The sequence below is a fragment of the Oncorhynchus clarkii genome, chromosome 10, assembly GCF_045791955.1.
Source record: "Oncorhynchus clarkii lewisi isolate Uvic-CL-2024 chromosome 10, UVic_Ocla_1.0, whole genome shotgun sequence".
Lineage (NCBI taxonomy): Eukaryota > Metazoa > Chordata > Actinopteri > Salmoniformes > Salmonidae > Oncorhynchus > Oncorhynchus clarkii.
Genome location: NC_092156.1, coordinates 10,725,659 through 10,752,038, shown reverse-complemented (window position 1 = coordinate 10,752,038; position 26,380 = coordinate 10,725,659). Strand labels below are relative to the sequence as shown.

At 40.9% G+C, this 26,380-nt stretch overlaps 1 protein-coding gene across 1 annotated transcript in view; it reads right to left on the bottom strand.

Moving 5' to 3' along the window:
• LOC139419427 (neuronal vesicle trafficking-associated protein 2-like) overlaps positions 1–26,380 on the bottom strand; it is a 43,937-nt gene that overhangs the window by 15,840 nt on the left and 1,717 nt on the right. Inside the window, exon 3 of the mRNA XM_071169376.1 lies at positions 19,864–19,980. Within this exon, the coding sequence (XP_071025477.1) occupies positions 19,864–19,980 (117 nt within the window). The remainder of the gene's footprint in view (positions 1–19,863; positions 19,981–26,380) is intronic.

The window sequence follows — 26,380 nt, the reverse complement described above, 5'->3', positions numbered from 1 at the left end:
TACAGACTCAGTGAGCATAGCCTTGCTATTGAGAAAGGCCGCCGGAGGAAGACATAGCTCTCAAGAGAAGACAGGCTATGTGCGCACTGCCCACAACATGAGGTGGAAACTGAGCTGCACTTCCTAACCGCCTGTCCAATGTATGACCATATTAGAGACACATACAGTATTTCCCTCAGATTACACAGATCCACAAAGAATTCGAAAACAAACCCAATTTTGATAAACTCCCATATCTACTGGGTGAAATACTAGTTTGCCATCACAGCAGCAAGATTTGTGACCTGTTGCCACAAGAAAAGGGCAACCAGTGAAGAACAAACACCATTGTAAATACAACCCATATATATGCTTATTTATTTTCCCTTGTGTACCCTTAACCATTTGTACATCGTTACAACACTGTATATATACGTAATATGACATTTGTAATGTCTTTATGGTTTTGAAAATCCTGTATGTGTAATGTCTACTGTTAATTTTTATTGCTTATTTCACTTTTGTATATTATCTACCTAACTTGCTTTGGCAATGTTAACACATGTTTCCCATGCCAATAAAGCCCCTTGAATTGTGAGAGAGAGAGAGAGACAGACAGACAGAAGAGAGAGAGAGAGAGAGAGAGAGAGAGAGAGAGAGAGAGAGAGAGAGAGAGAGGACAGAAACAGACACATATAAACAAATTGCTCCCCAAGCTCTCCGGGCCAGAGATGGAGGCGAGGGTTGTGACAGAACACAGCAGTCAATTAGATTCCCACTGTCATCATGACTTCACAACATGTAAAGTGCTCATGGAAAGTGTCAGAGCCACACAAACCAGAAACAAGGAGTGGGACACTTCAGCCTGAATTACAATAACATATCCTTATGCTACCTCCTCAATGACAGCGTGGCCTATTTCCACATCACCACAAATCAAATGATCAAATCATTTCCGCGGGTAGTGTTACACGGAACCCAAACCAGCTGCGTGCGTGCGCCATCGTATGCCATCATGCAAAAATGTATTTTGTTCCCCCACACCAAACGTGATCACGACAAGCAGGTTAAAATATCAAAACAAACTCAACCAAATACATTCATTTGGGGACAGGTTGAAAAGCATTAGACATTTATGGCAATTTAGCTAGCTAGCTTGCCATTGCTAGCTAATTTGTCCCATTTAGATAGCTTGCTGTTGCTAGCTAATTTGTCCTGTGATATAAACATTGAGTGGTTATTTTACCTGAAATGCACAAATTCCTCTACTCCGACAATTAATCCACACAAAAAACAGTCAACCAAATATTTTCTAGTCATCTCTCCTCCTTCCAGGCTTTTTCTTCTCTGGACTTTATATTTCAATTGGCAACTTTCATAAATTAGGTGCATCACCGCCACTGACTTCATTTGTCTTCAGTCACCCACGTGGGTATAACCAATGAGGAGATGGCACGTGGGTACCTGCTTCCATAAACCAATGAGGAGATTTGAGAGGCGGGACTTGCAGCGCGATCCGCGTCACAAATAGAACTGACTTCTATTTTAGCCCTTGGCAACGCAGACGCTTGTTGGCGAGCGTGAGCAGTGTGGCTAAAATAATTGAATAATATAGATTTCCACATTTATGCGACGCGTGCGACACGAGCGGTGTAGTCAGCCTGTTACTCTTGAAAACCAGATTACAGAAAGTAAACCAGGTAAAATTGGCGAAGAATTGAACTTTTCCTGAATCATTATACAGAACACATCATTATGGAGAAAGTTGAGGATTTAACATGAGCTCCGTAACCAGATGTAATAATTGTGAGCTATTGGAGGCAGCTGAGTGTTAATCTCTGTTAGAACAGAGGAAAAGCCAGCTGCTGCTATAAATGATCTCCTGCATTGCTCACACAAAAATCCTTGGCCCCCGCGGCAGCTTGAATATGCTGTCCTTTTTGAAATTACAAATCACAAAAATAAATTACTCCTTTGGCACAAACTACCAACCGTCTTTTGTTGTTCCTTTTGGTCCAATCGAACAGTGAATAGTAGTAATAAATTAACATATAGTATTTCCCATCTGTAGCCCACATAACCCATTGTGTGTATCTGTTTGTACATGTGGAGGGGTAGTGGCAATAATGGGTAAACTAATTCATTGTAACAGTATCTTCACATGTTCAATCTTAGCTATCATGCAATGCCTCCTAACCATTCAAAGTTGAACCTCCCCATGCGATGCCATGTTGATAGATTCTCTATCTCAGAGAGGGTGGAGGAGGACCCAGCTGTAATTGGAATAACTGGAAGCGATCGATCATCGTAACACTGACAGGCAGGCAGTCAGGCAGTCAGTCAGCATCACTGGCCGCTAACTGGGCTGGGGGGGTCAGGGCTGCCCATGAACAACATGGCTGATTAATCCAACCAATCAATGGCCAGCGTTCACCAGGGAGGCGGCTCTAATTCCCTAGCACTAGGACCTGGCAGTGTTTCTATGGCTCCAAGGTGAATGAATGAGTGAGTGAGTGAGTGAGTGAGTGAGTGAGTGAGTGAGTGAGTGAGTGAGTGAGTGAGTGAGTGAGGGAGTGAGTGAGTGAGTGAGTGAGTGAGTGAGTGAGTGAGTGAGTGAGTGAGTGAGTGAGTGAGTGAGTGAGTGAGTTTGTATTGACTGGCACTTTAGAAACGCGGATGGCGCAAGTGACAGACGAGAGAGGCTGGTCATAAATTATAGTCTGGAGGAGGATTGCTGCTGGCCTCAGGCCACAACCCAGCTCCTGACTGGAGGACTAACTGTCACAGAACAGGCTGATCCATACGGGCCATTGACTTGCCTCAGTTGTGTGACAGAGCCGGGGAGAAAAGCCTCTAGGTGGAAATCAAGTCTAGAAATGATAGTTTTAACATATTTACAAATGTACAGTTCTACAGAGAAGCCATGTAAATCAATGTGATGCCTCAAAAACTAGAAAAGGGGTTGTTGGTTGTCTCTTAACAAATGCACAGCTTCACATTGTATCCCTACTCTACACTCTCTACTAATATATACTCTCTACAACTGCTCTCTACTCTCTACTACTCTCAAATCTTGACTACTCTCTACTACTCTCCACTCTCTACTACTCTCTACTCTCTACTACTCTCCACTCTCTACTACTCTCCACTACTCTCTACTCTCTACTACTATCTACTCTCTACTACTACTACTCTCTACTCTCTACTACTATCTACTCTCTACTACTCTCTACTACTCTACACTCTCTACTACTCTATACTCTCGACTACTCTATACTCTCTACTAATCTACACTCTACTACTCTCTTCTACTCTATACTCTACTACTCGATACTAATCTATACTATCCTGCTCAATCTTCTCTCTACTCTCTACTACTCTCTTCTACTCTATACTCTACTACTCGATACTAATCTATACTATCCAGCTCAATCTTCTCTCTACTCTCTACTACTCTATACTCTCTACTACTCTATACGCTCTACTCTCTACTACTCTCAATGCTCTACTCCTCTCTACTACTTGTGACTCACTACTACCCTCTACGCTCTACAACTCTCTTCTACTCTATACTCTCCACTACTCTCTACTACTCTATACTCCTCTCTACTATTCTCTACTCTCTACTACTCTATATTCTCTACTACTCTTTTCTAATCTATCCTCTCTACTACTCTATACTCTACTACTCTATACTACTCTCTTGTACTCTATATTCTCCACTACTCTCTACTACTCTCTACTACTCCATACTCTATATTCTCTACTACTCTTTTCTAATCTATACTCTACTACTCTCTTCTACTCTCTACTACTCTATACTCTATACTCTCCACTACTCTCTACGCTCTACTACACTCTACGACTATATACTCTATATTCTCTTCTATTCTCTACTCCTCTCTACTACTCTCTACGACTCTATACTCTATATTCTCTTCTACTCTCTACTCCTCTCTACTCTATACTCTAAATTATCTACTACTCTCTTCTAATCTATACTCTCTACTACTCCATACTCTCTACTACTCTCTACTACTCTATACTCTCTACTACTCTCTTCTACTCTATACTCTCCACTACTCTCTACGCTCTACTCCTCTCTACTACGCTATACTCTCTACTAATCTATACTCTACTACTCTCTTCTACTCTCTACTACTCTATACTCTATACTCTCCACTACTCTCTACTCTCTACGCTCTACTCCTATCTACTACTCTATACTCTATATTCTCTACTACTCTATACTCTCTACTACTCTCTTCTACTCTATACGCTTCACTACTCAATACTCTATATTCTCTACTACTCTATACTCTATATTATCTACTACTCTCTTCTAATCTATACTCTCTACTATTATATACTCTATACTCTCCACTACTCTCTACTCTCCTCTACTCCTCTTTACTACTCTCAACGCTCAACTCCTCTCTACTACTCTATACTCTATATGCAATATTCTATAATCTCTACTACTCTATATTCTATACTACGCTCTACTCCTCTATTCTACTCTATACTACTCTATACTCCTCTCCACTACTGTAAACTCTCTACCACTCTCTACTACTCTCATACTCTCTATAACTCTATACTCTCTACTACAATATACTCTCTACTACTCTATGCTCTCTACCACTATCCACTCTCTACTACTCTATACTCTCTACTACTCTATACTCTCTTCTACTCTCTTCTACTATCTACTCCATACTACTCTATACTCTACTACTCTATACGCAATACTCTATCATCTCTACCACTATATTCTATACTCAATACTCTATACTACTCTCTACTACTCTATACTATTCTCTACTGCTCTATACTACTCTCTACTCTCTACTACACTATACACTCTACTACTGTATACTCTCTACTACACAATACTATCTTCTACCCTATGCTCTCTACTGCTCTCTACTCTCTGCTACTCTATACTTTCTACTACTCTATACTCTCTTCAACTTTCTACTTTCTACTACTCTATACTACCCTCTACTACTCCATACCCTATGTTCTCTACTACTCTATACTACTCTCTACTACTCTGTACTCTGTACTCTCTTTACAACTCTACACTCTATACGACGCTATACTCTCTACTACTCTCTACTACTCTATACTCTATATTATCTACTACTCTCTTCTACTCTATACTCTTCTACTCTATACTCTCCACTACTCTCTACTCTTTACTCCTCTCTACTACTCTCTACTCTTTACAACTCTACACTCTATACGACGCTATACTCTCTACTACTCTCTTCTACTCTATACTCTCCACTACTCTCTACTCTTTACTCCTCTCTACTCCTCTCTACTACTCTCTACTCTTTACAACTCTACACTCTATACGACACTATACTCTCTACTACTCTCTTCTACTCTATACTCTCCACTACTCTCTACTCTTTACTCCTCTCTACTACTCTCTACTCCTCTCTACTACTCTCTACTCTTTACAACTCTACACTCTATACGACGCTATACTCTCTACTACTCTCTTCTACTCTATACTCTCCACTACTCTCTACTCTTTACTACTCTCTACTACTCTATACTCTATATTATCTACTACTCTCTTCTACTCTATACTCTCCACTACTCTCTACTCTTTACTACTCTCTACTACTCTATACTCTATATTATCTACTACTCTCTTCTAATCTATACTCTCTACTATTATATACTCTATACTCTCCACTACTCTCTACTCTCCTCTACTCCTCTTTACTACTCTCTACGCTCAACTCTTCTCTACTACTCTATACTCTATATGCAATATTCTATAATCTCTACTACTCTATATCCTATACTACGCTCTACTCCTCTATTCTACTCTATACTACTCTATACTCCTCTCCACTACTGTAAACTCTCTACCACTCTCTACTACTCTCATACTCTCTATAACTCTATACTCTCTACTACAATATACTCTCTACTACTCTATGCTCTCTACCACTATCCACTCTCTACTACTCTATACTCTCTACTACTCTATACTCTCTTCTACTCTCTTCTACTATCTACTCCATACTACTCTATACTCTACTACTCTATACGCAATACTCTATCATCTCTACCACTATATTCTATACTCAATACTCTATACTACTCTCTACTACTCTATACTATTCTCTACTGCTCTATACTACTCTCTACTCTCTACTACACTATACACTCTACTACTGTATACTCTCTACTACACAATACTATCTTCTACCCTATGCTCTCTACTGCTCTCTACTCTCTGCTACTCTATACTTTCTACTACTCTATACTCTCTTCTACTTTCTACTTTCTACTACTCTATACTACCCTCTACTACTCCATACTCTATGTTCTCTACTACTCTATACTACTCTCTACTACTCTGTACTCTCTACTATTCTATACTCAATACTATCTACTCTATACAATTCTATACTCTATACTGCTATATACTCTATTCTACTCTCTACTACTCTCTACTCTTTACAACTCTACACTCTATACGACGCTATACTCTCTACTACTCTCTTCTACTCTATACTCTCCACTACTCTCTACTCTTTACTACTCTCTACTACTCTCTACTCTATATTATCTACTACTCTCTTCTACTCTATACTCTTCACTACTCTATACTCTATATTCTCTACTACTCTATACTCTATATTCTCTTCTACTCTATACTCTCCACTACTCTCTACTCTTTACTCCTCTCTACTACTCTCTACTCCTCTCTACTACTCTCTACTCTTTACAACTCTACACTCTATACGACGCTATACTCTCTACTACTCTCTTCTACTCTATACTCTCCACTACTCTCTACTCTTTACTCCTCTCTACTACTCTCTACTCCTCTCTACTACTCTCTACTCTTTACAACTCTACACTCTATACGACGCTATACTCTCTACTACTCTCTTCTACTCTATACTCTCCACTACTCTCTACTCTTTACTCCTCTCTACTACTCTCTACTCCTCTCTACTACTCTCTATTCTTTACAACTCTACACTCTATACGACGCTATACTCTCTACTACTCTCCTCTACTCTATACTCTCCACTACTCTCTACTCTTTACTACTCTCTACTACTCTATACTCTATATTATCTACTACTCTCTTCTACTCTATACTCTCCACTACTCTCTACTCTTTACTACTCTCTACTACTCTATACTCTATATTATCTACTACTCTCTTCTAATCTATACTCTCTACTATTATATACTCTATACTCTCCACTACTCTCTACTCTCCTCTACTCCTCTTTACTACTCTCTACGCTCAACTCTTCTCTACTACTCTATACTCTATATGCAATATTCTATAATCTCTACTACTCTATATCCTATACTACGCTCTACTCCTCTATTCTACTCTATACTACTCTATACTCCTCTCCACTACTGTAAACTCTCTACCACTCTCTACTACTCTCATACTCTCTATAACTCTATACTCTCTACTACAATATACTCTCTACTACTCTATGCTCTCTACCACTATCCACTCTCTACTACTCTATACTCTCTACTACTCTATACTCTCTTCTACTCTCTTCTACTATCTACTCCATACTACTCTATACTCTACTACTCTATACGCAATACTCTATCATCTCTACCACTATATTCTATACTCAATACTCTATACTACTCTCTACTACTCTATACTATTCTCTACTGCTCTATACTACTCTCTACTCTCTACTACACTATACACTCTACTACTGTATACTCTCTACTACACAATACTATCTTCTACCCTATGCTCTCTACTGCTCTCTACTCTCTGCTACTCTATACTTTCTACTACTCTATACTCTCTTCTACTTTCTACTTTCTACTACTCTATACTACCCTCTACTACTCCATACTCTATGTTCTCTACTACTCTATACTACTCTCTACTACTCTGTACTCTCTACTATTCTATACTCAATACTATCTACTCTATACAATTCTATACTCTATACTGCTATATACTCTATTCTACTCTCTACTACTCTCTACTCTTTACAACTCTACACTCTATACGACGCTATACTCTCTACTACTCTCTTCTACTCTATACTCTCCACTACTCTCTACTCTTTACTACTCTCTACTACTCTCTACTCTATATTATCTACTACTCTCTTCTACTCTATACTCTTCACTACTCTATACTCTATATTCTCTACTACTCTATACTCTATATTCTCTTCTACTCTATACTCTCCACTACTCTCTACTCTTTACTCCTCTCTACTACTCTCTACTCCTCTCTACTACTCTCTACTCTTTACAACTCTACACTCTATACGACGCTATACTCTCTACTACTCTCTTCTACTCTATACTCTCCACTACTCTCTACTCTTTACTCCTCTCTACTACTCTCTACTCCTCTCTACTACTCTCTACTCTTTACAACTCTACACTCTATACGACGCTATACTCTCTACTACTCTCTTCTACTCTATACTCTCCACTACTCTCTACTCTTTACTCCTCTCTACTACTCTCTACTCCTCTCTACTACTCTCTATTCTTTACAACTCTACACTCTATACGACGCTATACTCTCTACTACTCTCCTCTACTCTATACTCTCCACTACTCTCTACTCTTTACTACTCTCTACTACTCTATACTCTATATTATCTACTACTCTCTTCTACTCTATACTCTCCACTACTCTCTACTCTTTACTACTCTCTACTACTCTATACTCTATATTATCTACTACTCTCTTCTAATCTATACTCTCTACTATTATATACTCTATACTCTCCACTACTCTCTACTCTCCTCTACTCCTCTTTACTACTCTCTACGCTCAACTCTTCTCTACTACTCTATACTCTATATGCAATATTCTATAATCTCTACTACTCTATATCCTATACTACGCTCTACTCCTCTATTCTACTCTATACTACTCTATACTCCTCTCCACTACTGTAAACTCTCTACCACTCTCTACTACTCTCATACTCTCTATAACTCTATACTCTCTACTACAATATACTCTCTACTACTCTATGCTCTCTACCACTATCCACTCTCTACTACTCTATACTCTCTACTACTCTATACTCTCTTCTACTCTCTTCTACTATCTACTCCATACTACTCTATACTCTACTACTCTATACGCAATACTCTATCATCTCTACCACTATATTCTATAATCAATACTCTATACTACTCTCTACTACTCTCTACTATTCTCTACTGCTCTATACTACTCTCTACTCTCTACTACACTATACACTCTACCACTGTATACTCTCTACTACACAATACTATCTTCTACCCTATGCTCTCTACTGCTCTCTACTCTCTGCTACTCTATACTCTCTACTACTCTATACTCTCTTCTACTTTCTACTTTCTACTACTCTATACTACCCTCTACTACTCCATACTCTATGTTCTCTACTACTCTATACTACTCTCTACTACTCTGTACTCTCTACTATTCTATACTCAATACTATCTACTCTATACAATTCTATACTCTATACTACTATATACTCTATTCTACTCTCTACTACTCTCTACAACTCTACACTCTATACGACGCTATACTCTCTACTACTCTATACTACTTTATACTCTCTACTACTCTCTACTCTCTACCACTCTATACTCTATTCTACTCTCTACTACTCTCTACAACTCTATACTCTCTACTACTCTCTATTCTCTATAACTCTATACTATCTTCTATTCCCTACTCTCTACTACTCTCTACATCTCTACAACTCTATACTCCCTACTCTATACTACTCCCTACAACTCTATACTCTATTCTACTCTCCACAACTCTATTCTCTATTCTACTCTCTACAACTCTATACTCTCTACTACTCTATACTCTCTACTACTCTATACTATATTCTACGCTCTCCTCTCTACTACTTTATTCTCTACCAGAGGTGTGGACTCAAGTCAATTCAGATGGAGCCCTTGGAAAGATGATACCCAAAATGATTATTTTCGGATATAAAGACTACGCTGTAGTCAACAAAAAACTGATTGCAACTTGCAAAACGTGCAGGAAGAAAATGACAGGAGGCGCAACAACTTCCAACTTCCAACAACTGTTCAACATTTGAAGCTGCACAAAGAGCGGTAAATCGTGGCTAATCTAGCCGACAGCTATATATAACTTCGCTTGTGTAGCATGTTGCCTAACGTAACATTAAATCAATTAGCCTGTGTGTGTGTGTGTGTGTGTGTGTGTGTGTGTGTGTGTGTGTGTGTGTGTGTGTGTGTGTGTGTGTGTGTGTGTGTGTGTGTGTGTGTGTGTGTGTGTGTGTGTGTGTGTGTGTGTGTGAAAGAGAGAAGGTTGGGCGATTGTGTACAAGCCTAGATCGCCCGATTGCGCCCCATAGCGACCCTCGATTGTCGATCGCTATGGGGGGGGGGGGGGGGGTCTTTCTCATGGCTACCCATGTATTTCCATGGAAATATAATGTTTATTTGGAAAGTAATAAATATATATATTTCTAAAAGCATTCATTAATTGCGTAAATGTAATATACTAAATATTACTCCTGTTAAAAATATGAATTGGTATTACATTTGGTGAAGAGTACATTATGGCTTGTTTATGACTCGAAACTCAAAGTTTAGGACTTGAGACTTGACTCGGACTTGCCTGTCTTGACTTGTGAGTTGACTTGGGACTTAAGTGCCGAAACTTAAGACTTACTTGTGACTTGTAAAACTACTACTCTCTATTCTCTATAACTCTCTACTCTCTACTACTCTCTACTCTCTACTACTCTACACTAGAGGTCGACCAATTATGATTTTTCAACGCCGATACCGATTATTGGAGGACCAAAAAAAGCAGATAACGATTAATCGGACGATTTTTATTTATTTATTTGTAATAATGACAATTACAACAATGCTGTATCGGTTGTCGTTGGTGGAAGAAGGAGAGGACCAAGGTGCAGCGTGGTACGTGTTCATGATCTTTTAATTACACTGAACACAAGAACAAAACGGAACAAATGAAACAGTCCTGTCTGGTACAGAGACAGAAAACAACTACCCACAACTCAAGGGCGAAAACAGGCTGCCTAAGTATGGTACTCAATCAGAGACAACGATTGACAGCTGCCTCTGATTGGGAACCATACCAGGCCAAACACATAGAAATACAAACATAGAACAAAACATAGAATGCCCACCCCAACTCACGCCCTGACCAACCTAAAATAGAGACATAAAAAAAGGAACTAAGGTCAGGACGTGACAAATACTGAATGAACACTTATTTTAACTTAATATAATACATCAATAAAATCAAGTAAATAGTGAAACATGTTCAATTTGGTTTAAATAATGTGAAAACAAAGTGTTGGAGAAGAAAGTAAAAGTGCAATATGTGCCATATAAGAAAGCTAACGTTTAAGTTCCTTGCTCAGAACATGAGAACATATGAAAGCTGGTGGTTCCTTATAACATGAGTCTTCAATATTCCCAGGTAAGAAGTTTTAGATTGTAATTATTATAGGAATTATAGGACTATTTCTCTCTATACCATTTGTATTTCATATACCTTTGACTATTGGATGTTCTTATAGGCACTTTAGTATTGCTAGTGTAACAGTATAGCTTCCGTCCGTCTCCTCGCACCTACCTGGGCTCGAACCAGCAACACAACGACAACAGCCACCCACGAAGCAGCGTTACCCATGCAGAGCAAGGGGAATAACTACTCCAAGTTTCAGAGTGAGTGACATTTGAAACGCTATTAGCGCGCAACCCGCTAACTTGCTAGCCATTTCACATCGGTTACACCAGCTTGAAGTCATAAACAGTGCTGTGCTTGAAGCACAGCAAAGAGCTGCTGGCAAAACGCACGTAAGTGCTGTTTGAATGAATGCTTACGAGCCTGCTGCTGCCTACCATCGCTCAGTCAGACTGCTCTATCAAATCATAGACTTAATTATAACATAATAACACACAGAAATACGAGCCTTAGGTCATTAATATGGTCGAATCTGGAAACTATCATCTCGAAAACAAAACATTTATTCTTTCAGTGAAATACGGAACCGTTCCGTATTTTATCTAACGGGTGACATCCATAAGTCTAAATATTCCTGTTTCATTGCACAACCTTCAATGTTATGTCATAATTACCTAAAATTCTGGCAAATTAGGCTGCCCAGACTGTTGCATATACCCTGACTCTGCGTGCAATGAACGCAAGAGAAGTGACACAATAATCTCTACTATATAGTCTCTACTACTCTCTACTCTCTACTACACTATACTCTGTACTTCTCTCTACAAATCTATACTCTCTACTACTCTCTACTCTCTACTACTCTCTACTACTCTACACTCTCTACTACTCTATTCTACTCTATACTCTCTACTAGGCTATACTCTCTACTACTCTATAGTATCTAATACTCTCTACTACTCTATACTACACTACTCTAATCTCTTTTCTACTCTCTACTACTCTATATTACTCTAAACTCTCTACTACTCTATACTCTCTACTACTCTATACTCTAAACTACTCTATACTCCACTACTCTCTACTACTCTATACTCCACTACTCTCTACTACTCTATATTACTCTATACTCTATACTCTCTACTACTCTATTCTACTCTATACTCCACTACTTTCTACTACTATATACTCTCTACTACTCTATTCTACTCTATACTCCACTACAATATACTACTCTCCACTACTCTCTACTACTCTATACTCCACGACACACTACTACTCTATGATCTATACTCTATACTACTCCATACTCTCTACTACTCTCTACTACTCTCTACTACTCTCTACTACTCTATACTCTCTTCTACTCTCTACTACCCTATACTCTCTTCTACTCTCTACTGCTCTATACTCTCTTATACTCTTTACTACTCTATACTCTCTTCTACTCTACACGCTCTACTCTCTACTACTATATACTCTCTAATAATCTCTACTCTCTGCTCTGTACTACTCTCTACTCTATACTCCCTACAACTCTTTACTACTATATACTCTCTACTACTCTATACTCTCTTCTACTCTATACTCTCTACTACTATATACTCTCTAATACTCTCTACTCCTCTCTACTACTCTCTACTATCTACTACTCTATACTCTCTACTACTCTCTACTCTCTGCTCTCTACTACTCTATACTCTTTACTGCTCTCTACTACTCTCTGCTACTCTATACTCTCTACTACTCTATACTCTCTACAACTCTCTGCTACTCTATACTCTCTACTACAATATACTCTCTACTACTCTCTGCTACTCTATACTCTCTACTACTCTATACTCTCTACTACTCTCTGCTACTCTATACTCTCCACTACTCTATACTCTTTACTGCTCTCTACTACTCTCCACTACTGTAAACTCTCTACTACTCTCTGCTACTCTATACTCTCTACTACTCTATACTCTCTACTACAATATACTCTCTACTACTCTATACTCTATACTACTCTATACTCTCTTCTACATTCTACTACTCTATACGCTCTACTACTCTCTACTCTATACTCTCTACTACTCTATACTCTATTCTACTCTCTACTACTCTATACGCTATACTCTCTACTACTATATACTCTCTATTACTTTCTACTACTCTCTACATTCTTCTACTCTCTACTACTCTATACTCTACACTCTCTACTACTGTATACTCTCTTCTACTCTATACTTTCTACTACTATATACTCTCTAATACTCTCTACTCCTCTCTACTCCTCTCTACTACTCTCTACGATTTACTACTCTATACTCTCTACTACTCTCTGCTCTCTACTACTCTATACTCTCTACTACTCTCTACTACTTTATACTCTCTACTACTCTATACTCTCTAATACTATATACTCTCTACTACTATCTACTACTCTATACTCTATACTCTATACTACTCTATACGCTCTACTACTCTCTACTCTATACTCCCTACTACTCTATACTCTCTTCTACTCTCTACTACTCTATACTCTATACTCTCTACTACTCTATACTCTCTTCTATTCTCTACTATTCTATACTCTCTACTACACTCTACTACTCTATACGCTATACTCTCTACTACTATATACTCTCTATTACTTTCTACTACTCTCTACATTCTTCTACTCTCTACTACTCTATACTCTATACTCTCTACTACTCTATACTCTATACTTTCTACTACTCTATACTCTATACTCTCTACTACTCAATACTTTCTTCTACTCTAAACTCTCTACTCTCTACTACTCTATACTCTCTACTCTCTACTACTCTATACTCTCTTCTACTCTACACTCTCTACTCCTTTACTACTATATACTCTCTAATACTCTCTACTCTCTACTACTCTCTACTCTATACTCTCTACAACTCTCTACTACTATATACTCTCTACTACGCTCTACTACTCTCTACTACTATATACTCTCTACTACTCTATACTCTCTTCTACTCTATACTTTCTACTACTATATACTCTCTGATACTCTCTACTCCTCTCTACTACTCTCTACTGTCTACTACTCTATACTCTCTACTACTCTCTACTACTCTCTACTACTCTCTACTACTCTATACTCTCTACTACTCTCTACTACTCTATACTACCCTATACTCTCTACTACTCTCTATACTCTATACTCTCTTCTACTCTCTACTACTCTATACGCTCTACTACTCTCTACTCTATACTCTCTACTACTCTATACTCTCTTCTACTCTCTACTACACTCTACTACTCTATACTCTCTACTACTCTATACTCTCTTTTACCCTCTACTACTCTATACTCTCTACTACTCTATACTCTCTTCTACTCTCTACTACTCTCTACTACGATATACTCTCTATTAGTCTCTACTACACTCTACTCTCTACTACTCTATACGCTCTACTACTCTATACTCTCTACTACTCTATACTGTCTACTACTCTCTACTTTCTATTAGGGTTGCAAAGGGTCGGAAACTTTGCGGTAAATTTCCCCAGACATTTTCCATGGGAAGTTAAGCCCTGGAATTTTGGGAATTTCTTAAATTCATCAAAAAAGTTAGCTTATAACAGTGAGCCTTTTTTTGTGGGATACACCTAAGATACACCAAATTAAAAAAAAAACTCTTTACAGGAAAATGCCACGGGCACTATCTGATGTGTAGAGACATTTCACTGCAGCTAATGTAGAAGGAAAAGCTATGTACATTTGCAAATACTGTGCCAAATCTTATGTGAAGAATGCAACAAAGATGCAGAATCATCTGGCCAAGTGCATAAAGTTCCATCAGTGCTCACAACAAGCAATCTCTGACAAAAGTCCCTCTACTTCTATTCAAGATGAAAATGATAAATCAGACACCTTATTGATAGCAACAGCTCATGGTCCTCCTGGAATCAGAAGTTTCTTTGACTCAATGGAGTAAAGTAGTCAGAGAAATGCTGATGAATGTCTTGCTCGAGCTGTGTATGCAACTGGTTCACCTCTGATGCTCACAGGCAATGTTTTGGATATGTGGAGATTGCATCTGCTAGCCAAGACACCCAGCCAGCGCCTGCCCTTCATTCTCATTCTGCTGAGTCCCTTGACAGAGAGAGAGGCGTCTCAGCTCAGCTCCCTGCTCTTTCATGTCATTTTCTCTATACTCATGTGCACACAGGGAGAGTTAGCCATTGTTCATGACTCTCAGTTCCATTTCATTACATTACACATAAGAGTCGTTGTCACTTGACAAAGGCGTTAAGCATAAGGACCTTACCTTTCATATCAGCGAGAAATGGATGCACACCTTTATAGGGTTTGCGTTAGTGTTCCCACATGGCCACATCTCCATGTTACAGCACGTGTTCGCAGAAGACAGACTGCAGTTGGAGGGACCACCTATACTAATTAGCTATCTAGCATACTTCGAACACCTGTGTGTAACAGAAGAAGTCTGCCAGAAACGTGCTGTCTCTGAAACGTGCTGTCACTGAAACGTGCTGTCTCTGAAACGTGCTGTCTCTGAAACGTGCTGTCACTGAAACGTGCTGTCTCTGAAACGTGCTGTCACTAAAACGTGCTGTCTCTGAAATGTGCTGTCACTGAAACGTGCTGTCGCTGAAACGTGCTGTCACTGAAACGTGCTGTCACTGAAACGTGCTGTCTCTGAAACGCGCTGTCTCTAAAATGCAAATTAATTACTTAAAAATCATACAATGTGATTTTCACTTGGCATGCAGTGTGTGGTCAAACATCCTGCCTCCCTGCTTGCAGAGAAAGAGAGAGACAGTCACAACCTGCCCTCCGAGCCCCAGCAGACAGCTTGAACCCCGTCCCTCCATCCACCTCCCCACTTTAATTGAGTCCTCCTAATTCCCCCTTTTATTCCGACATGATATGTTAATATGTTACGCTTTGCTGCATCAGATACCAAGAGACCTCCGTCTTCTTTTGTTTTGTGTTTAATGAAGGAAGACGTTCCTCCCCCTTTTCCCAGATAAAGTAACTATGGGGAATTTGGCCATGCTCAACTCAACTGGAAGCAATCGCAGGGAGGTGAGACTCTGAGCGCTTCATCCATCAACACAATCTGCTTTGGAGAGACGATGTGAGAGCTTCCTACACAGATCCGTCTCTTTCTCCTCAGTCAGCGCTAGGCTGGGAGGATAGTCAGAATACACCACTGCTCATTCAGCTCAATCAGTCACGCAAGGCAGCCAGCCCCCCCCCCCCCCCCCCTCCCCGCCCCAAAAGATCCTATGGCACACAAATCAGACTGAGTTATAAGAAAGTCCCTCATTTGAATTCCCTCCACCAAACAGAAGTTGATAGCGCATTGCGCCGTGCAGTCTGCAAGAGAAGGCCCTCCTTGTTTCCAGGGCAAATACCTCCCTCTCATCTCCCAGCTGTGGGAGGGAAGGCCAGGCATGGTCGATGAAGCCTCTCCACTCTGCCACAAAAGGAGCAAGGCAGAAGAGATCCTCCTCTCAGTCAGTCACAACCCCACTCAGACAAGCTTCACAGCCTCTGTTTGTGTTGAATATTTCATTGTCTCTCTCTTCCTCTGCCGGCTCCTCAAATGACCTTTAACGGCAAAGCCAAACTTCCCCTCTCTCTGCTCTCCTTCCACACTGCCAGACTCCATCTCACAATAATTATAGTCAAACACTCTGCAGAACCCTCTCTTCCATCAAAATTCAACAGCACCTAAAATGGTAATAGCTCTAAACAAGTGATGGGGGGGGGGGATCGATACAGTTACATATCGCAATATTATTTCTGAAGATATTATGTTGATATTTTGACTCCAAGTATTGATTTGCAAAAATATATATTTTGGTTGTGTTTTTTTGCTAAATAGCGTTAGCTAGCACTAGTCGTCTGTACCTGCACCAAAACTCAGGTATTTTTCATCCTATAGCTTGTTCTCCATCTTCATTTTAAATAGTGAGCCAACATGTTTTAAATACTTTTATTTCCATGACTGACCAAAACTCATTTTCTCTCTTCTCTTTCTGCAGAAGACATATAGTGAGCAATATTACATTTAGCTGATGCTCTTATCCAGAGTGACTTACAGTATAGTGAGAGCATACATTTTCGTACTTGTCCCCCATGGGAATCAAACTCACAAGCCTGGTGTTGCAAACGCCATGCTCTACCAATTGAGCCACACGGAACATATGGTGAATATGTTTGTAACATTTAAATCTCAACAAAATCACAGCATAGAATCGCAATACCTGTAGAATCCTGGGAATTGCAATACATATAGTGGGGCAAAAAAGTATTTAGTCAGCCACCAATTGTGCAAGTTCTCCTACTTAAAAAGATGAGAGAGGCCTGTCATTTTCATCATAGGTACAATTAAACTATGACAGACAAAATGAGAAAAAAAATCCAGAAAATCACATTGTAGGATTTTTTATGAATTTATTTGCATATTATGGTGGAAAATAGCTATTTGGTCAATAACAAAAGTTTATCTCAATACTTTGTTATATACCCTTTGTTGGTAACGACAGAGGTCAAACGTTTTCTGTAAGTCTTCACAAGGTTTTCACACACTGTTGCTGGTATTTTAGCCCATTCCTCCATGCAGATCTCCTCTAGAGCAGTGATGTTTTTGGGCTGTTGCTGGGCAACACGGACTTTCAACTCCCTCCAAAGATTTTCTATGGGGTTGAGATCTGGAGACTGGCTAGGCCACCTCAGGACCTTCAAATGCTTCTTACGAAGCCACTCCTTCGTTGCCCGGGCGGTGTGTTTGGGATCATTGTCATGCTGAAAGACCCAGCCACGTTTCATCTTCAATGCCCTTGCTGATGGAAGGAGGTTTTCACTCAAAATCTCACGATACATGGCCCCATTCATTCTTTCCTTTACACGGATCAGTCGTCCAATCTTCTTCTGGATCATCCAAATGCTCTCTAGCAAACTTCAGACGGGCCTGGACATGTACTGGCTTAAGCAGGGGGACACGTCTGGCACTGCAGGATTTGAGTCCCTGGCGGCGTAGTGTGTTACTGATGGTAGGCTTTGTTACTTTGGTCCCAGCTCTCTGAAGGTCATTCACTATGTCCCCCCGTGTGGTTCTGGGATTTTTGCTCACCGTTCTTGTGATCATTTTGACCCCACGGGGTGAGATCTTGCGTGGAGCCCCAGATCGAGGGAGATTATCAGTGGTCTTGTATGTCTTCCATTTCCTAATAATTGCTCCCACAGTTGATTTCTTCAAACCAAGCTGCTTACCTATTGAAGATTCAGTCTTCCCAGCCTGGTGCAGGTCTACAATTTTGTTTCTGGTGTCCTTTGACAGCTCTTTGGTCTTGGCCATAGTGGAGTTTGGAGTGTGACTGTTTGAGGTTGTGGACAGGTGTCTTTTATACTGATAACAAGTTAAAACAGGTGCCATTAATACAGGTAACGAGTGGAGGACAGAGGAGCCTCTTAAAGAAGAAGTTACAGGTCTGTGAAAGCCAGAAATCTTGCTTGTTTGTAGGTGACCAAATACTTATTTTCCACCATAATTTGCTAATAAATTCATTAAAAATCCTACAATGTGATTTTCTGGATTTTTTTTCTCATTTTGTCTGTCGTAGTTGAAGTGTACCTATGATGAAAATTACAGGCCTCTCTCATCTTTTTAAGTGGGAGAACTTGCACAATTGGTGGCTGACTAAATACTTTTTTGCCCCACTGTATAGTATGGGCACCTAAGTATATTGATAATATCATATTGTGAGGTCCCTGGCAATTCCCAGCCCTAGACCTCACTCTCAGGACTGTATAAGACATTGCAGCCCATTGATTTGATGTGCCGAGGGAACAATGACCACTGCTATTGAGGCTAATGAAAGCAGAGCATGTGTTAACTATGGATGAGGTCAATACATTTCACTCTACGGTCTGGGTCTCCTCTCACTGTAAGTGACAGAGCTGCTCTATAAGAAACTGCAGGTCCATTTCAATTTCAACCTGGGTATCTACTTTGTATGTTAATAATGTGTAATAAATCTAGAAGAAACATCCAGTATGTCTCAGGTACTGTGGATCACACACTGTTATATTCACACGGACATTTCAGCTTGCTAGCTCAAGTAGTACAGAGATTCTCATGAGCTTATGCGTGAGATCTGGCTACCATGACAACCCAATTACCATTGTGTTCCCTGTACAGCTCCTAAGGAATCCTAAGGAACTTACATCTGCATCCGTGAAGTTGATACATTCCCAAAGATAACTCCTCAGGAACACTATATGTGCTGAAAGGAGCGGAATTCTAATATTAACAACGCTAGCAGGCAGCAACGTAGCAACGTAGCATCTTAGCGCTGAGGGAAGAGTTGGTCTGTCTCAGTGAATTAAGAAATTAACTTTCAGAGTACCTTGAGTCTCTCTGACACTCCATCAGTGAAGCTGATGGTAAACTCCTCCACCTTGGGCACCTTCATCTTGGATTTCTTCTGGTCCGTCTGGTACTCAGTCCGTGTCTTCACCACCACCTACAGAGAAATGAGAGGGCAAAACACAGTCAGTTACAGTGACACAGCAAAAAAATGTCCCTTAGGGGTTAGCTGGACTTCAGATAGACAGAGCCATCATACCGCACAGTCTTACTCTTACGTCATCACCGTGTTATGTCATCACTGTGTTATCTATTCAAGGGCAGAGAGAGAAACATAAAAACTCTAACCTCTGTCTCTGCCAAGCAACTGTCAGGGGTTGGCTATTTTAGGCACTGGCCTGTATGATGCACCCCAATCAGAACCAATCCACTCTCTTTTAACACGATGTAGAGGAACAGAGAGTTGGGTAAGCAGAGGCCTGTCCCAGTAATGTCACTCTGCCATTCTTCACTGAAATTGGCTCAGAATAGCAGTCAAAACACAGAGGGGGAGAGAGAGATAAAAATGTGCACGTGATTACATCCTGAGTGCTCCCGAGTGGCGCAGCGGTTTAAGGCACTGCATCTCACTGCTAGAGGCATCACTACAGACCCTGGTTCGATCCCGGGCTGTATCACAACCTTCTTAACTAACTTGCCTAGTCAAATAAAGGTTCAATTAAAAATGTAAAAACATCCAGGTGAGCCTCATTGTGCTGCTTGTATGAAAGTCACATTGAAGATTTCGTCAGAAAGTATACTCTGCAGTAAATGACTGATGAATTCAGCACATTGTACTGCTGGTTCCTTATCACTGGTACAGGCCACTGTGACTGTACTGCTGGTTCCTTATCACTGGTACAGGCCACTGTGACTGTACTGCTGGTTCCTTATCACTGGTACAGGCCACTGTGACTGTACTGCTGGTTCCTTATCACTGGTACAGGCCACTGTGACTGTACTGCTGGTTCCTTATCACTGGTACAGGCCACTGTGACTGTACTGCTGGTTCCTTATCACTGGTACAGGCCACTGTGACTGTACTGATGGTTCCTTATTACTGGTACAGGCCACTGTGACTGTACTGCTGGTTCCTTAACACTGGTACAGGCCACTGTGACTGTACTGCTGGTTCCTTATCACTGGTACAGGCCACTGTGACTGTACTGTTCCTCTCAGATATCCATCTGCAGACACTCTTCCCCTGGACCTCTCTAACTTGACAAATTACAGGAACTGAATGGCGCTAGCGCTTCCAATAATAGGACCAAATAACTGTACCTTCCACAAACCGTTGGTACCTCCTCTCTCCACAGCACAACCTGGAATTAACGGCATTATATTGTCCTGAAGTCTCCAAGAGACTCAGCTACTTGCCCTGAACTCTGCAATTACAGCCTCTCTAACTTCTTCCCCCATCATGTTGACATTTCATTTCCCCCCTGAAATACCAGGCTGTCTGCACCCCATGCCTCTCTGTCTTTTTTTAGAGACACTGTTATCATTACCACTGGCATTTCATTTCTCATTCATGGGGAAAAAGCAATATGTAGGCTACCCTTGGGTGAGGACATGCAGTTCCCCAGGTACAGTAGGTCATCCTAGGAGCTCCACTGAGTCAGATAATCAAACAGACTGTATTTGCATTATAATTTACCTACAGTGGGGAAAAAAGTATTTAGTCAGCCACCAATTGTGCAAGTTCTCCCACTTAAAAAGATGAGAGAGGCCTGTAATTTTCATCATAGGTACACTTCAACTATGACAGACAAAATTAGGAAAAAAAATCCAGAAATCACATTGTAGGATTTTTTATGAATGTACTTGCAAATTATGGTGGAAAATAAGTATTTGGTCATAACAAAAGTTTATCTCAATACTTTGTTATATACCCTTTGTTGGCAATGACACAGGTCAAACGTTTCTGTAAGTCTTCACAAGGTTTTCACACACTGTTGCTGGTATTTTGGCCCATTCCTCCATGCAGATCTCCTCTAGAGCAGTGATGTTTTGAGGATGTTGCTGGGCAACAAGGAATTTCAACTCTCTCCAAAGATTTTCTATAGGGTTGAGATCTGGAGACTGGCTAGGCCACTCCAGGACCTTGAAATGCTTCTTACAAAGCCACTCCTTCGTTGCCCGGGCGGTGTGTTTGGGATCATTGTCATGCTGAAAGACCCAGCCACGTTTCATCTTCAATGCCCTTGCTGATGGAAGGAGGTTTTCACTCAAAATCTCACAATACATGGCCCCATTCATTCTTTCCTTTACACGGATCAGTCGTCCTGTTCCCTTTGCAGAAAAACAGCCCCAAAGCATGATGTTTTCACCCGCATGCTTCACAATAGGTATGGTGTTCTTTGGATGCAACTCAGTATTCTTTGTCCTCCAAACACGACGAGTTGAGTTTTTACCAAAAAGTTATATTTTGGTTTCATCTGACCATATGACATTCTCCCAATCTTCTTCTGGATCATCCAAATGCTCTCTAGCAAACTTCAGACGGGCCTGGACATGTACTGGCTTAAGCAGGGGGACACGTCTGGCACTGCAGGATTTGAGTCCCTGGCGGCGTAATGTGTTACTGATGGTAGGCTTTGTTACTTTGGTCCCAGCTCTCTGCAGGTCATTCACTAGGTCCCCCCGTGTGGTTCTGGGATTTTTGCTCACCGTTCTTGTGATCATTTTCACCCCACGGGGTGAGATCTTGCGTGGAGCCCCAGATCGAGGGAGATTATCAGTGGTCTTGTATGTCTTCCATTTCCTAATAATTGCTCCCACAGTTGATTTCTTCAAACCAAGCTGCTTACCTATTGCAGATTCAGTCTTCCCAGCCTGGTGCAGGTCTACAATTTTGTTTCTGGTGTCCTTGGACCGCTCTTTGGTCTTGGCCATAGTGGAGTTTGGAGTGTGACTGTTTGAGGTTGTGGACAGGTGTCTTTTATACTGATAACAAGTTAGGACAGAGGAGCCTCTTAAAGAAGAAGTTACAGGTCTGTGAGAGCCAGAAATCTTGCTTGCTTGTAGGTGACCAAATACTTATTTTCCACCATAATTTGCAAATAAATTCATTAAAAATCCCTAGAATGTGATTTCTGGATTTTTTTTTCTCATTTTGTCTGTCATAGTTGAAGTGTACCTATGATGAAAATTACAGGCCTTTCTCATCTTTTTAAGTGGGAGAACTTGCACAATTGGTGGCTGACTAAATACTTTTTTTGCCCCACTGTACATCAAAAGGCTGATAATAAGATTACAGAGAGATTGTTGTCTAATCCTAGAACAGCATCACATTTTATGTCATTATATGGATACGTCCCAAATGGCACCCTATTCCCTATTTAGTGCACTACTTTTAGGGATAGGGTCCTAGTCAAAGTAGTGAACCAAATAGGGAATAGGCTACCATTTGGGACACACGCAATGACTTCCTGTCTGAATAATGCACATGAATGACTGCATCACTGCTACAAGGAATAAGGAGGTGAAACTCCAAAGAAACTCAAAATAATAAACCTACCAAGATAATAAGACTAGCAAGATAACAAAAAAAAGTCCCCAAATATGGTCTGTGTAGCCCTGTCCAGCCCTGTCTAGACCTGTCTAGCCCTGTCCAGCCCTGTCTAGCCCTGTCTAGCCCTGTGTAGCCCTGTCTAGCCCTGTGTAGCCCTGTCTAGCCCTGTGTAGCCCTGTCTAGCCCTGTGTAGCCCTGGCTAGCCCTATGTAGCCCTGTCTAGCTCTGTGTAGCCCTGTCCAGCCCTGTCTAGCCCTGTGTAGCCCTGTGATGCCCTGTCTAGCTCTGTGTAGCCCTGGCCAATCCTGTCTTGCCATGTCTAGCCCTGTCCAGCCCTGTGTAGTCGTGCTAAGCCCTGTGTAGCTCTGTGTAGTCCTGTCCAGCCCTGTGTAGTCCTGTCTAGCCCTGTATAGTCCTGTCCAGCCGTGCTTAGCCCTGTGTAGTCCTGTCTAGCCCTGTGTAGCTCTGTGTAGTCCTGTCCAGCCCTGTGTAGCTCTGTGTAGTCCTGTCCAGCCCTGTATAGTCCTGTCCAGCCGTGCTAAGCCCTGTGTAGCTCTGTGTAGTCCTGTCTAGCCCTGTATAGTCATGTCCAGCTGTGCTTAGCCCTGTGTAGTCCTGTCCAGCCCTGTGTAGCTCTGTGTAGTCCTGTCCAGCCCTGTATAGTCCTGTCCAGCAGTGCTTAGCCCTGTGTAGCTCTGTGTAGTCCTGTCCAGCCCTGTGTAGCCCTGTGTAGCTCTGTGTAGTCCTTTCCAGCCCTGTGTAGCTCTGTGTAGTCCTGTCCAGCCCTGTATAGTCCTGTCCAGCCGTGCTAAGCCCTGTGTAGCTCTGTGTAGTCCTGTCCAGCCCTGTATAGTCCAGGCCAGCCATGTCTAGCCCTGTATTGTCCTGTCCAGCCGTGCTTAGCCCTGTATAGTCCTGTCCAGCCGTGCTTAACCCTGTGTAGTCCTGTCCAGCCCTGTGTAGCTCTGTGTAGTCCTTTCCAGCCCTGTGTAGCTCTGTGTAGTCCTGTCCAGCCCTGTATAGTCCTGTCCAGCCGTGCATAGCCCTGTGTAGCTCTGTGTAGTCCTGTCCAGTCCTGTATAGTCCTGTCCAGCCCTGTGTAGCTCTGTGTAGCCCTGTCCAGCCCTGTGCAGCCCTGGTTAGACTTAGAGGGATATCAACAGCTGTAGCTCCCTGGTAACTCCTCCAACACATGATGACAGAATAGACTCAACCCCACCGTGTTTTGAGTTATGTTTGAAGGTACAATGTAAATGCCCTTTAGACCTCTAGGCCACTCTCTGTAATAATATCCATAGAGGGTGTCATGGTTGACTTTCACTTCCATCTATTTCAGTTATTGTTTTATATTCACCTGATAAACGGTGACATTTTGCTGCGAAAAGAAATAATCATTTGATTTTCTTTTTTGTTATTGTCCATATGTAGCTTGTTTTTGGTCCCAGGTTCAGCAATGGCTGAAGAATTGTAACATTTACCTGGAGTTAACTCTGCGAATAGCACTGCTGGGTGATGTGAAAAGTCATGGTCAATTGATCAATAGTATAATAATGCTCTTACCTAAAATGTGTATCTTTAATTTACAATCTGTAGAAAACTATGAGAATAGAAAGGTTCAGAACTTTTGTGAAACATCACAGAACACTTGAACAATATATGGCAAATATAAATTAAATGATGTTCAGAGATAGATGGGAGGTGTTGAGGGGAGCTGAAGGGTGGGACTAAAGACAAATAAAAGATAACTAATGTATAATATACTGCGTCCATGAAATGTATATGGCACAGGAGGTTGGTGGCACCGTAATTGAGGAGGACAGGCTCGTGGTAATGGCTGGAGCGGAATTGGTGGAATGGTATCAAATACATCAAACACATGGTTTCCATATGCTTGATGCCACTCCATTCGCTCCGTTCCAGCGAGTCATTACTATGAGCCGTCCTCCCCGCAGCAGCCTCCACTGTTATTTAGTATGTATAAACTGGAAGTAGAAGCCTAAGTGTTGTTGTCCATTAGTTTACTCCAATTAGGGGAGGGGTGGTAGGGTTAGGGGAAAATAATAAAGGAAAACTTATTAAATATATTTAAAATAATATCTATATTTATAAACAAAATATATATGGTGGATTGTAAATAATGCAGACAATTACATTGATAGACACTGCAATCTATCTGCAATGTTAAAGCTGATCCACCCCATAAAAAAACATTATTTCCGTATAACATACAGCCACGAATCTCTGAGAAAACATGGTAACATCACCTCAGGCTAGGGAGGTTTTTAACCAGACGGTGAACATGGAATCTAGGGAATGCAGCAGAATGTGAACTGTACCCAGAGCTATGCATCATCTGTAGCCCAACAAGACTACACTGTGTCTAGTCTACACACACCACTGCCCTCCAGAGCTCTGAGAGCCTGCCTAGACCACCTCTCAATCTCTGTCAGGAACAAACTAGATACTAGAATGACAGCGCTTTGAGGGGAATCTGGAGACATTGATGTCCATTCTTCATAGAGACAACAAAGACTATTCAAACCCTCTGATGTCATGTCATGTAATTTCATGTCATTTTCACTGTTCAGGAAACACAGGACCACTGTAAACACATTATGAAATGAGTCTTCACTGCATTGTTTCAAATGTCAATAATTTTCCATTAAAATAAATAACTCAACTGCATTTTCCAAGGCTGTATGCAAAGTAGAGTCTTCATATTTTTTCTAGTTATCCAACCACCCTGGGGAAATGTATTGGCATGGTACCTAGTCCACTTCAACAACTCCATCTCCAAACAACCAGCAATTATGTACTTATCCATTTTGACATGTTCTCTAAAGCAGCTGTTCCCGTAATCACAGCCCAATAGCACTGTTCTTGACCCATTTTGACTCTCTGAATGGTATATCTTATATGACACTTGAGAGGCATGAATCAACGCATTGAAAATTCTGAATGGTGCTCCGTCTCCCCAGAGTCTCCCTTTATAACACTGTTGTGG